The 14,301-nt window shown below is 36.1% G+C and overlaps 2 protein-coding genes across 3 annotated transcripts in view; one reads left to right on the top strand and one right to left on the bottom strand.

Moving 5' to 3' along the window:
• Nucleotides 1–21: 21 nt before the first annotated feature.
• Nucleotides 22–4,567, bottom strand: LOC143716242 (uncharacterized). 2 transcript variants are annotated; one of them, XM_077208703.1, is made up of 4 exons: nucleotides 4,128–4,567; nucleotides 2,699–2,925; nucleotides 1,513–1,630; nucleotides 22–559 (listed from the first exon to the last, which is right to left on the bottom strand). In XM_077208703.1, exons 1-4 carry the CDS (start codon nucleotides 4,405–4,407, stop codon nucleotides 486–488), a joined length of 699 nt encoding a protein of 232 aa, XP_077064818.1. In that variant the 5' UTR covers nucleotides 4,408–4,567; the 3' UTR covers nucleotides 22–485. The 2 variants fall into 2 exon arrangements, with proteins under 2 accessions (XP_077064818.1, XP_077064725.1); XM_077208610.1 differs by having other exon boundaries at nucleotides 3,936–4,565.
• A 2,538-nt stretch (nucleotides 4,568–7,105) lies between these two features.
• LOC143716181 (low-density lipoprotein receptor-related protein 8-like) overlaps nucleotides 7,106–14,301 on the top strand; it is a 111,369-nt gene continuing 104,173 nt past the window's right edge. The window contains exons 1-2 of the mRNA XM_077208480.1: nucleotides 7,106–7,238; nucleotides 7,755–7,880. Of these exons, the coding sequence (XP_077064595.1) occupies nucleotides 7,172–7,238; nucleotides 7,755–7,880 (193 nt within the window). The 5' untranslated portion in view covers nucleotides 7,106–7,171. The remainder of the gene's footprint in view (nucleotides 7,239–7,754; nucleotides 7,881–14,301) is intronic.

Below are 14,301 nucleotides of genomic sequence, written 5' to 3' on the forward strand. Positions count from 1 at the left end.
AAATCAGAAAGACAGTGAATCTTCAGAATGGAACAGTTTATTCATAAAATGTTTTTTAAGATTTAGGGAAAAACATCCTAAAACATCATTACTGCGTCATAAAGCCATAAACAACAGGCCAAAAGATATAAAATATCAAGCATAACTGCTTTTAACGTTCAACTTTCCACTTTCCAATCTAATCAATTGGAATTATGGGTGTCAAGTTAAAAAACTGCAACAACACAAGAAGACTGAAACCATAATCGACTGTAGTGTAAAAACAAACGTCAAACTTTTGCCTTTACAGGAACAAAGCAGTGGTTTCAGCTGTATCTTCTGAAAATCATGAATACAACAGTCACTGTAATGAACTTGCGGCGTTTCTGCTATTGAAAATAGAAAAGGAATATGAGAAAACTCCTATTTTTGAAAAGGATGCATTGAATGCGTGCGTTGCACAAACGATGTGGTATCAGTCGAAGAGAAACTGAAGGCTCATCTTTTCAGGGTGTGTTCCTTGAGGAAAGACTTTCAACAGTTACAACGTCTGTTTCCTGGTTACCATCAACTTGTCTTTCTGTATTGAGCAAGCAGAACGGACATCTGTATGAATAATATGGACTTTTTTTTTGCCACTCTGGCACCGAGGAAATTTATTTGTCATAAAAACGACGCCAGCTGAGTGTATTACAACATGTAGGCTATGTATTTTTAATCTGTAAAATATGTAGTGTGTATTTCTTTATCTAGCTGCAAAATTTTAATCTGATTAGAGTATCATTTTTGAGTAAAAAAGAAAATATATTTAACAAAAAAATGCATTTCCAATCAATGCATCTACCAAGACACTTTGAAATACAGCAGAACGCTGAACAATATTGTCATATTTTGCTAGGTATCATGTACTGTTATCAAAATAATCCATAATATTTTAGCTGCTGAACAGTTAAAATCACTGATTATTAGTGATATTTAAGTTTGTTGTAATACACGTAGCCAACAACTGGTCATATATTGATGTGGAAAAAAATTTCGGCCCACATGATGCTATTTTAAAAGTTCATTCTTTTGTTTATTAGGTGTGGAATAATAGGTTAACGTGCTTTAATGCCATACTGAACATTATTGCAGCACCTCGATTTCCAGTCTGTCTGAAACGCTCTGATTATATTCAAGTTTCTACAAAGCTCCTCCTTCCGAAAAGCTCAGAGCGCTCTGATTGGCCAGCTGACAGCATGTTGTGATTGCTCAAAGATCTCAGGAGTATGTTGGAGATGTAACAGCCCTTATAATGGCAGGTTTGAGAGTTTATAGCTGTTTTCAGGAGGCCAAACAAAGGGGTTTTGCTTTTTAGGGAGTTCTGTGGGACACTATGAGCTTTGTAACAGCAGATCTTATATATGCAGATACATTACACACTAAAAAGGAAATGTTAAACATTATATGGGCTCTTTAAGTTGGAGTGTTTTTCTTTTCCCCTAGTATTATCAGAATAATCAACAATGTAATACATGTTTTAATCTTTAATACCTGGGACACTTGCAGCTTGAGGAGGAACCTCAGATCTTCCTTGCTCTCCGTTCATGTGACACTGTGTATGGTGGTAACGCTCATCTCTCAGCCCTGGATATGGGAGGTACGGACTATACTGTGGAACATGGAGCAAACACAAGACTAGGACATTCAGGCTTAGCATAAATACAACAGCAGGGTTTGGTGTGAAAATCTGGAATTGACCGAAACTTTAAAGGAATGTTCATAAACATGATCTTCCTCTTGATTTACACTCTTCCCAAATGTTAGATTTATTCAGCTGTAGCCTGATGCTGCAGGACTGCCGTCTGCAGATAATGAAAATGAAGTTAGTAGAAAAAGGACATCAAATAAGTTAAACTAGCTTTGTTTTAAATATTTTTTTTTAACTCTCACATACTGTAAGTCGACTGTAGATAACGGGGAATAAGACAATTACATTATTTCTCTTTTTTCTTAGAAGTGAGAGCAGCCCAAAGTATTTTTGTGAAAGTGTAAAGTCATGTAAGTGTAACAATAAAAAAAAAATACAATAATTATGCTAAGTTAGTGGTTTGTAATGTTTTTAAAAAGAAGTCTCTTATGCTCACCAATGCTGTATTTATTTGATCAAAAATACTGTAAAACAGTAATATTGTGAAATATTACAATTTAAAATATGAGTTTTCTATTTGGATATATTTTAAAATGTAATATATTGCTGTGATGTCAAAGCTGAATTTTCAGATCATTACTCCAGTCTTAAGTGTCACATGATCCTTCAGAAATCATTCTATTATGATGACTTTCTGCTCAAGAAACATTTATTATTACCAATGCTGAAACCAGTTGTGTTCTTTAATATTTTTGCCATGATCCCTTTTTTACAAGATTCTTTGATGATTGGGAATGTTTAAAAGAACAGCATTTATTTGAAACAGAAATCTTTTGTAACATTATTAATATGAATTGTCACTTTTGATCCATTGAATGCCTTCTTAAGGAATAAAAGTATTAATTTCTTTAAAAAAAAATCTTCCTGACCCCAAACTTTTGAATGGTAGTGTATCAAAAGACTTAAGTCACATAACACATTTTGCGCTAACTCTCACATTGTGATTACGATGGACAAAGTTGCCTTTGTCCTATATCATGATAGTTCGAAGGAATTTTCATGAGTGTCATTCATGCCTGTGGAACATACTTGCAATTCCCGACTCTCCAGTGGATAAGACAGCGCTCCGGGTGGAAAGGGAACAAATCCAACATGTTCCCTGAAGGCTCCTGGTGCAGGTGGTCTCAGGCTGACCAGCACCGCCGGGAACGTGTACTGCGGGTGCATGGGAAGAGGGATTGCGAACATCTCCGCTGGATACATTTGCCCAGGGTATGCTTCTGTAATTATGTACTCTCCGGGAAAAGGTGGTGAATCTGTGGATATATGCAGTAGTAAACAATATTCGGTTAAGCTTTCAAATAACTTTTAAATGTTTACACACATCATTCAATCCTTAGAAGATGTATTCATTACACTGTAAAAATGTTTTGGCATGTAACAAAAAATAGCTCATTTTAACTAATTTTATGCAAATAAAAAGTTAAATGGGTGAGACTATACAGCCAAAAGACCGAAAGTCTGACCTTACAGTTAAAAGAGTCAGCCAATCATCTTTTTTTTTCATAGAGACAATGTCTGTTTGTTTCTGGGATGTACATACATATTAACTCGACTTTCAAAAGTCTTTTCTGACCCTAGATGTGATCAAACTGAATATAAGACATTTTAAGGACTGGCACGAGCCCTGATTAGGTTACAAACAGTCTTTTTTTTAAGTAAAAAGTGCACTTATTTTCAATAATACTATAAAGTGCATTTTCAAAACATGAAAAGTTCATTACATTTTGATTCATTTGATTTTTATTAAATGAAATTGTACATGGAATGTAAACTATACTAATCCCTTTTTAATTATAGTATTAATGTTTCATATAATTATTCAGGTCTATTATATAATGTTTTACTTGTGTAAATAACAGTTACAGATTTAGAAACACGCTGTACTGGGTCGTTGGTTAAGTTATATAAATTGGTGTATAGCCTAGTGGTTAAATGGTGGTATGACATCACTTTGTAGGCCAAAACGCAGAAACGAGTAAGCATTTAGGTAGCTTGATGTCAAATGTCAATTGTATGCTTTTCTGAAAGTTGAATAAAAAATAAAGTAAATAAAATAATAATAATAAAAAGTTAGCATTTTAGCACTTCAGGCTAGCGATAATCCAAAAGCCTATGGGTTTTTGTCGAGGAAACCAGTGTGATGCAAACTACCAGGTGGCCTACAAAGTGACGTCATACCTGCACCAGGCTATTTAAACATAAAGGTTATAGTTGAAATAAAATAAGTACGAATGAGAAATTAAGGTTTTAAAACTGCACAAACCTCCAAGAGCTCCGCTTGGTCCCGCGGGTGTCTTCAGATCACAATAAACCGCGCCCGAGTTAACGGGACCGCGGAGGTCAGTGTACGTTTTATCAATTGTGCCGTGTCGACTAACAGGCGCATTGATAGCATTACCCTTTCTCGCGCTGGCGTCGGTTTCGCCGTTCAGTCCGCGAGTTGACGTATTATTACCCGTTTTTCTGTCAGATAGAGCGGTCTGCGCGGGACGGTCGGTAGCCGGTGACTCGTGTCCTTGAACCGATTTGATCCGTCTTTGAGATGCCAGGATTTTCGTCCGCTCGTTGATGAGAGCACACTTCCAGCACACGCACTGCCTGAACTGACATTTTCCAGAATGGCCTTTTAAGAGGACTACGAAGCCGTGGTTACGGCATCTCGCGCACTTCGGACTGCGCGCGGCTTTTCCTGCCGTTATTCGATCATTCGGTGCCGCTGCTGAAATATTTGCCATAGCCAAAAACACGAATATCAGTATCACTGAAATATCAAATAAATGTGTCAAATTTGAATAAATTTCGTTTGCAAGGGGCGTGTCCTCCAAACTCTTGAATTTGGCTGAAACGATACACGTGATGCTAAGTGGCGTGAGAGAATAAACTTTCTCATGCTCGTCTAGACTCTGCGGGATTCCCCTAAAGCCAGGTGCGACTATTCATCATTAAACAATACTTTTGACTTGCAATTTTCATTTTAACAAAACATAATTCAAATATGATTGATGTGGATTACAATTGGGCATGTGTAACCTATAATATTTAGAAATATCTGACCTAAGTGGTAGTCAAAACCATAAACTGAGTTTAAAAAAAGTGCTTTAAAATACATTAATGAAGAAGCTCAAAGAGGCTAAGCTATAAGGCAGGTATGCCATAATTTGTGAAAGAAAGGGGTTTACTGCTTGCAGCGTCGTGTGCTCGTCGTCTCCTAATCCGGACCGGAGTCACCGTGTTTTTGTGTGCGCATGTCAAAGTATCAATTTAGCCTAGCCTACTATTGCACTTAACCATTCACTTTATTTAGGGTTCATGTAAACAACATGTTTCAGATTAATCAATCAGAATGACTTAATTCCGATTTAAACAAAAAGTGTCCATGTAATCCTAACTACTGCGTTCAGTGGCCAGTTGCATAAACTGTTATGAGCAGTCTTGATTTATAACTTTAAAGACTAGTCCAAATAGTAGTCATCCAATTTTTTTTTCTTTAAAACTGCACATAACTTTTTAAAGTAAGTTACCTAAAAAGGTAGATCAGTCTAATTTGACTTGGAAAAGTAAGACCGATTACTGGTAAAAGGGTTATTAGGTCACCACAAAATGTGTCATCACACAGCCTCATATTGTCACAAAACTGGATGATCTGTCTTCTGTTGAACACAAAATATATTTTAAATAATGTTGGTAACCAGACGTTTGACGGCACTGATTAACTTCCATATTAGGGAATTATTATTATTTTTAGTTTTTTTGGAAAGACGGGCAATCGGGCAGCCATGAATAGTCAAATCATTACATCTTCATACTAACTCTGTTACATGTCACCAAGCTTTAAAAAGGTAACAGAATCCAGTCGTTTGGTTTCAGTTTGGTTTCACTTAAAGTTCACACAATGCAGCATATAATTGTTCCTCGTTATTTTACAAAATATCACATGAAAAGAAAACGTATAATTGATTTATTTGAACTTAGGTAAAATAAATATTTTTTATTTATAAATATTTGTAACACTTAGGTAAAAAAAATATATATTTTTTTAAAATTTAAAATATTTAAAAAAAAATGTAAAAAAAAAATTTTTTTTAAACTTGTTTCCTACATTTTCTTTCAGTGACATTTTGTGTGTATCCCTAAAGTGGATTGGCAGCCACCTGCTGCCAGTTTACATAATCTGGGTACATGCCGGGTTCATGACAATAGGGTCTTTGCCCCTGTACAATTTTTTCCCTTTTTCGCATTTTGTTGTGGTTGGCTACATTCACAGCTAAGCAGTCGGGGGAGGGGGTTGAGTTCAGCCCCATCTTACTGCTATTAAAATGACTGATTATCCTGTCAGGGTCGCTCTGGCCTAGTTTTGACTGACAGAATTGTTCATGCTGGCACAGTGCCACAGATGCATTCTACATTACTGTAACTCTTTTACAAGGTCACCTAACCCCATTATCCTGATAAGGGTTATAATTAATGCAATTTAAAAACTGATCGTCTCATACTTTTTCTTCCTTGCTTCCTTTCTATATTGCCTCAGGGTGATTCACTTTTTGAGGATATGCACGTGAACATACCGGAGGGGTGGTGCTTCATGAGATTTTTGGGGGCGGAGCGTTTACACGACACCGTTTTCAACTAAAAACTTTTTAGGGCGTTCATTTAAACGAAAAGCGCTTTGAAGGCCTGAAATGGCAAACTACAGTAACATGAATTTGTGAAAACGGTGATGTCATGCGCGTGCGTGTTACGTGTTCAGTCTATAGGCGTTTAGTGTAAAGTGACATCGCCAGCTACTGGCCTGGCAGCAGAATACAGCGTTTAGTTGTTTCTCGTTTTGACAGCATTGTTGTCAGTACACAAAACGCAAAGGAAAAACGTTCCTGTTTTTAGTACATCGTTGTCGTGTAAACGTACCTTTATTTGTCCATGCACTCAATGTCTGTTTTCAATGTATGTATCTATTTGGAAATTCGCAGGAAAAACGATATAATATATAGATTAAATAAACTGTACTGTTAGTCACTTTAGCATCAGTCAAATTAATAAATACAATCAAATTTATTAGTCTTGCCAAAAATCTCTAGACCAACCACTCATTTCAACAGTCACATGTTACTCTTTTTTTATATAAATAAATAAAGACGTAAATTTAAATAATATTTTAAATAAAAAGAAAATATTTATTTTTATATAAAATATATTCTGGCTGGCTAAATAAATAAATACATAAAATTGGGGAACTTGTAAAAGGTTTTAAATGATGATAAAAAATCTCTACAATATTAATAATACCATGATTGTTATTGTTTTGACTCATCATGCCTCATATTCTATCTAGTAAATAGTGTTTGATGGTAGGCTACCCTTCAGTGCAGTTATTCATACTCGCTTACGTTTGATGTCGTCATTGATTCAAATTGCCAGTGAATCTATTGGAGATTCAGTGAAGGAGCGACGCCATCCGGACACGCTTTTGTTTGTGGATGAACACTCCAACCCGTTTCGGAAATGTGGACAGAAATTGGGAAATTATTATTTTTTCATTTCTTACTTTCGGAATTATTCTTAGCGAAAGGTTTGTTGTATTCTCTTTTTTTTCGGACGTGAAATTATCAGAATCCTTTTTAATAGACTGTGTGAATGATGCTGTATTGGTTATTTCGTGGATGCGCGAGACTAAACACTTGTTCTACGCGGGCAGCCTTGTTTCCACATTTCTATAAACCCACACAACACTTGATTAAAAATCTAGTTTGTACGAGTAAAATATTAAAGGTTGATGATGTGGAAGCATGGATGTATTGTTTCATATTCATACCCATCCTAACAGAACATTTTTTGTCTGAAATAGGAATGAAAGAAAGGTTTGAGTGTGTTTTTTCGTTTTCTTTGTCATGGCTTCATTGAAGTGCGCGTGTAGTAGGCTAATATAATTAATGGTCAAAGTACATTGTGTTTGGATTTGCTCGGTTCAGTCATGTGTTATTGTGCAGTAATAGATATATTTCATGTAGCCTAATGGTTGCAGGTTATATTGGTTTGAGTGGAAGAGCAAATGCACGACTGTAATTCTCTTCACTGTCGTTCTCAGGTACCGAAACTGACACTGAGTGCGAGGATGGACAGTTTCAGTGTAACAATATGAGATGTATTCCCACCATATGGAGATGCGATGATGATGATGACTGCTCTGACAACAGCGATGAGGAGAACTGCCGTGAGTAGTAGCCTAGCGTTTACTCTCACTGACACACACATGTGTGTGTGTGTGTGGGAACAGCCCTCACACCAAAGCATTACTTTTTTGTTTGAGTGACTTTTGAGCTTTTCAAACTGATTAGCATCAAAAGCTATAATCAATTATTTCAAAAGTCTTTCTAATTATTTTCATGTTAACGAATAAGATAAATAGGGGATTGTTATTGTCACACTCTTCACTCCAGTTAGTCTTTACAGAATATTTGTTAAATGTCGATTTTTGGAAATGTAGAGACATGTGTAGGCTACAATTTACACCACTTTTCAAATGTTTGGGGTCGGTACGATTCTTTTTGAAATAAGTCACCAAGGCTGTATTTTTTATAAATATAATACATTAAAAACAATATTATTGTGAAGTATCATCACAATTTAAAATATCTGATTTCTAATTGAATACATTTAAAAAAAAAAAAGTAATTTATTCCTGTGATGATAAAGCTGTAATTTCAGCATCATCACTCCAGTCTTCAGTGTCACATGATCCTTCAGAAATCATTTAATGCTCAAGCAAACAAACATTTCTTATTATTATCAATGTTGGAAACAGAGAGTTGTGCTGCTGAATATGGAAACTGATATTTTTTTAAGGATCCTTTAATGAATAGAAAGTTCCAAAGAACAGCATTAATTTGAAATAGAAAACCTTTGTAACATTGTACTGTCACTTTAGATCAATTTAATGCTTCCTTACTGGAATAAAGTGTTAATTTCTTTAAAAATATATATTACTGACCACACACTTTTGAACAGTAGTATTTATATAACAATATATCCATTTGCATGTTCAAATACCAAGATCACACACTGTATTTCATACGTATTTCATTAATGCAGAGTAACTGTAACTGAATAGTTACTGAACTGGTGCTTTTCCACTGCATGGTATGGCTCACTTTTTGAGGGGGGGTTTCCACTGATTTTTAGTATCACCGAAAAACCTGGTACTTTTTTTAGTACCACCTCGGTTGAGGTTCCAAGCGAGCCGCACCGATACTAAAATGTGACGTGTATACACTGCAGATCACTGATTGGTCGGAGAGAATCATCACTACCAGTGTCATTGGATTTGCCAAACGAGACACCAAACCTGCAACAGCCACCGCAGTATCATTTGTTTGCACGACTTTTTTTAAACGACTTGCTTTAAACGACGGACGTACTCAACTTGAAAAAAGAAATGGCTGTATCGTGGTCAGTAGATGAGGTGCAGATGTTGATGCCAATAGAGGCGGCGCAACTATACTATAGCAATGCAGCACATCCATGTGGGATCCTATCTGTCATAACAAGAAATGCTTTTTTTTTCTCCACTTTACTCAATAACCTGTATTACAAAATTAGGTATAACAAAAGATAATTTTTTTTGTTTGTACAACAAAACAGTTTAATTTATGTATAAGATATAAATAAAACTATGTATTTATAATGATACATGTATAGTTTTATTTATATTTATTTTATAGAACAGAATGAAAATGAAGCTGTTTAAAACTAAGCTTGATTTTTTGGCGTTACAACTAGAAAAATATATTCTTGATCCTGATCTAGAGTATAATTCCACACCTTTTTCCCACAACTATTGGCACAGACAGAGCTGACCTCCGCCCTAACGGATTCATGCTCCTCCACCCCCCCCATGTCCGTTTTATCCTCCCCCTACACCACCATCCCAACCCCCATGCCAAATCCAACTGGTTCATCCGCACACTTTCTATACATCCGCCTCTAATGCATGCGTATGCGTAGGATCGTTTACTGTGTTCCTGAATAAAATGATTCTTGACCTTCCCTCTCCATAGTGCAGATGCAGCCATTTGATCATGTGTTATGAAGATGACATATCATATTTGTCAGGCTTATTGAGTGCTGAACTGTCTTTCTGCAGTATGAAATGATTAATAATCTGGAACTAAGAGCGTAAATTGCATCAGAGAAGTGATAATTGTGATAAGCAGCACATTAAGTATAGAAACGGCTTTGCTTTAGGACCCAGATTTTATTTGGGTATCATCGAGTGTGCACAAAATAAACAAGAATGTCTTAGTCAAAAATCCAACATAAAAATGTATTAATATTACTTCTACCCCGAAGCACCATACGGTCGAGTACAGTAATAGGGATTTCTGCAGCTTGTTCAGTTTTTTAGTTAGAATATTTTGTCATTTGAATATATATAAGTGTATATATATATATATATATATGTATAAATTCTATCATGAAACTCTAGATGTCGCAGGCATCTTTTCTTAATCTGCTTACAATCACATCATTCTCTATTGGGCACAGCTGATTGGTTCCTGCTGTATAACTAGCCAATGAGTTCGCTGCTCAACCTTCAAATACTTGGTTAGCATTGCGTTAGCAGTGCAGTGAGCTTTTAGAAACCCTCCATCTTCCCCAGCTCCACCTGTATAGATCTGCTAAAGGTAATTCATGTATGCTAATTTGTACCGCATTAGCAGCAATAACACCAACATATCAGTCACATTGTCATATATCCATTACCAAGCCAAACACTCCGAGAGTTGTCATTACAGAAATATGTATATACATTACTGTTAAAAGTTTGGGGTCAGTACGATTTTTTGTTTAGGGAAGTTAATACTTTTATTCAGTGCGATGCATTAAACTGATCAAAAGTGACAGTTAAAGACATTTATAATGTTACAAGAGATTTTTATTTTAAATAAATGCTTTTCTTTTGAACTCGTAGCAGCCATTTTCAAATGTGTGTGATAAGAAATGTTTCTGCTGAAAATGTAGCCTTGCCATCACAGTAATAACTTATTTTTCTAATTTATTAAAATATAAAATAGTTATTTTAAATTGTAAGAATATTTCATAATATTTCAATTTTATATTTTATTTTTGGAAAATCAAATAAATGCAGATTTGGCAAGCAGCGAGAATGACCCATTGTTGTTTATCATACATTTATTATATTACTTTTGGCACGTTTTTGGTTCCTGAAGCACCATACGGTAGACTATAGTCATTTCTTCAGTAATCTACTTGCTCGAGTGTTTTCTTATCAGATTTTTTGGCGATGTGACTTGACACATGGACATTTGATCCTGATCCAAATTTTAACACCTTGTTCCATTAAAAACTGGCACAGAAACTAAGTTTTGAGCTATGCCAATATTGTTGATCCAACATATTAACCTCTTTTTATTTAATTCCCTCAAAATTTTCTCCCATATTTTCCTCCTTTTAGTACGATTATTATCCAAGGGGAAGGATCCAGCCAGAATTATTCATAAAACAATACATTTTCACACCATACGTGTTGCGTATGCGGAAATGAGCATTCTCTTTTTGTCAAGAGCAAAGCGTTTTAATGTATTTTAAGTTGTGCCATTTTGGGTGGGGATTTTGTATGATTAATAATGAAAGAGGAGACAGAAAGGCTTCCTTTGTCTCAGACTCAGTGGCAATCATAACGTGCGTTTCTGTGTTTCATGCTGTGTCAGAAAAACAGCATTTCCTAACGATCCTGAATGTGAAATTTAACTGCACTGATTGGCTGTTTCAAACAGGTTCACAGGAATGCTTACAAAGAAGTGCAATGATACACTGACTGTAACTAACAGTGTATGGCAGGTGATACTGAAATACAGCCCTTTTATTATCACTATAGCACCGCAACCCCACACGGCCACGGCACAGCTGTAGTCCCCATCTGTGAGCACCTCAAGAGGCTTTTCCTTCCATCTACCGAAAAAAAAAAAACGTTTGTATTTGGCTTGAGTGCAAGCCCTGTTTGTGTGCAGACTCCCACTCATGGACTGGTGAAAGGGACCAGCAGAATAAAAGAGCAAAACCAGAGGAGAGTAAGACGTAAGATTTGATGTTTTGAAAAGAATGAAAGGGAATAAGAAAACAGGAGTAATTCAAAACAGAGCGGACTGAGAAATAAGATAATTTTATTGAAAAGAAAGCGTCTCTGAAGGATTTCTGTAGAAGACTGTGGGGAGCAAAGATGCTAATATTGATAAAAGGCTCATGGGTTGTCTGCATTCTTATTATAGGGTTAGGAGATGTTCCCCATAATTTTAACTATACCGAAAAGACAATTACCAAGCTCACCCAGCATTGGATATACCTTTCTAAAAAAATCTTTCAAGTCTGTCTAAATTATACCATATGAATGTATTATAAACAGATAGATTTTTTGTAGCATTTCATAATTATAGTGAAGGTTTCTAGCACTTGCAACAGTTTTTAATATTAATTTAATTTAATATACATATCCATTTTCCACCCTCATTCTTCCCTTTAGAATTGGAATTTAGAACATGAAATCACATTTTACACTTTCTTATTGCATGTCCCTGGTTTATTGTGGACAACGTGGTGCACATTATTAAAATAAAATCTACTATAAGGAGCCTTAAGATGTTTAATGTTGCGGCATTATTTTTTGGACAATTTATTTTACCCTCAAATTCCCATTAATGTAATGCAAAATACACTGTCTCTGATTATCCTGCTTCAGTTGAAACACGTACCTGTATTACGTTGACTTCAAACAGCCTGCTTTTTACTGTACCTCTAAGATTTCCTATATGTAAATGCTCCTGCTATTGGCTAATATTTGCATGATTATGTTTTTCTGCTCAGCTAGCAACACAGGACAATAACCACACGACATACGCTAATAACTTTTCATTACTGTCTACTTTCTATGTATAACAGTTCTATCAAATAACATATTAGACAGGACTGCTAGACAGATCGTAAACTAATGAACACGGAGAATGCGTGAACACAGGCTCTGGCTGGCATTCTCAGTGCCGTCAAAATAAAGGTCCGCCGTGCCGTCAAATTAAAAGTCACAACAACAAGCGCGGCTTGCGTCACTTTAGAGTTCCTACTGGCGGTGTGAACGCAAACAGGAAAATGTTCCTAGGAGAACAATTAGTTCTTGGGGAACCACCCTGGTGTTCCTAGAACTACCCGTTGCGAAAGTCACTAATGGCCACCAAAATACAGAGCCGGCCCTCCCTATATACGAACTAAGCGGCTGCTTAGGGCCCCGCCGCCACCAGGGGGCCCCCAAACTATGGTCCGAACATAGACCCTGACCGTGACCTGTAACTGATTCTGATCTGTTCATTTTATGTCTTATTTAAATATTTAATTTAATATTGTCCGTTTTGTAATTAAATTATTATTTTTATATAAGAAGATTCTGACCTCTACATCTTTGTTGATCCTGGAACAACTTTCAGATCAGCCAATCAGATTTGAGGGACAAGTTTACAGTTTACAGTCTACCGCTAGACCATTTAAGAACTCAATCGAAGTTTGCGGATCGATGGATTTATTTACGGGTTGAACGGAGAGGCTGCACAGTTTGACAAGAGGACAGCGGCATGGTATACACATTACAGATTGATTGCTAATGAATTGTCTTTTTCACACACCTTGTAGAATTGCCAGACCGGTGAAGTCATTTTTACCAGGGCATAAAAAATTGTCTCGCGAGTTTTGCGTCATTTGATCGTCTTTTCTTGATCCCTACTTTATAGAGACCGCCGATCACACATCCCAAAGCAATTATCGGCCGATTATGATCGGCGACCGATCAATCGGAGCACCCTTAATCATTTCCCTCTGATTTTAGGGAAAAGTTATGGGTAGGGTTAGGTTTAGGGGTAGGGATAGGGTAAAGACTAAATTTTGGGACAGGAATGTTGTTCCAGGATCAACAAAATATGTTGATCCAGGAACATGTCTTACTTGGCAAAATCACGGTGACCATTGTTACAATTTGAAACCGTATAAGGGTAAAAACATGCCAGGCAGACATTGATGTGAGCAACAGAGCTACAAATAATAAAATTGATAATGCATCATCAATTTTATAGATAATCCGCCCATGGGTGAGTTTTGTAGTCTGCGAATAATCAAGCATTGACAATAGTCAATCATATTGGCAGCACCATGTGCCCCCAAATAAAATTCTGCTTAGGGCCCCATAAAGGCTTGGGCCGGCTCTGCCAAAATAGTTTGACTATCAACATTCTTCAAAATATCTTTTTTTGTGTTCTGTAAAAGAAAGAAAATCAAAAGAGTGACATAAGGGTGAATAAACAATGGTAACATTTTCATTTTTGGGTAAACTATCACTTTAAACTTCCATAAATGGTCTTAGTAGACTGAGGCTCTGCATTTTGAACTTTTAGTTTCAAAGCATTGTCTTTTAAATGAGAAAGGAAAATTTGAAGTTTGAGAGACATGAGCGTTAGGCCTCTGTGGGGTAAAAAATCTTTTTTTGCAAGAACCCTTGCAAAATTATTTAAAGTATATTGAGAAAGCCACCACTACTGGTCACATATATGGTTAGATTGATTTGTTTAGATCCAGTGAAG

The sequence above is a fragment of the Siphateles boraxobius genome, unplaced genomic scaffold (genome assembly GCF_051911475.1).
Source record: "Siphateles boraxobius isolate OS27281-9 unplaced genomic scaffold, OSU_SipBor_1 1, whole genome shotgun sequence".
Lineage (NCBI taxonomy): Eukaryota > Metazoa > Chordata > Actinopteri > Cypriniformes > Leuciscidae > Siphateles > Siphateles boraxobius.

Bases quoted from the DNA above. Each gene is read 5' to 3' on its own strand.
- LOC143716242 (XM_077208610.1), bottom strand. From the start codon at position 4,407: ATGGCAAATATTTCAGCAGCGGCACCGAATGATCGAATAACGGCAGGA. The intron at 1,631-2,698 runs GTATGTTCCACA...CATGTTCCACAG, and splicing joins TGGAGAGTCGGGAATTGCAA to TATAGTCCGTACCTCCCATA. The intron at 560-1,512 runs GTATTAAAGATT...TGCTCAATACAG, and splicing joins TCAAGCTGCAAGTGTCCCAG to AAAGACAAGTTGATGGTAAC.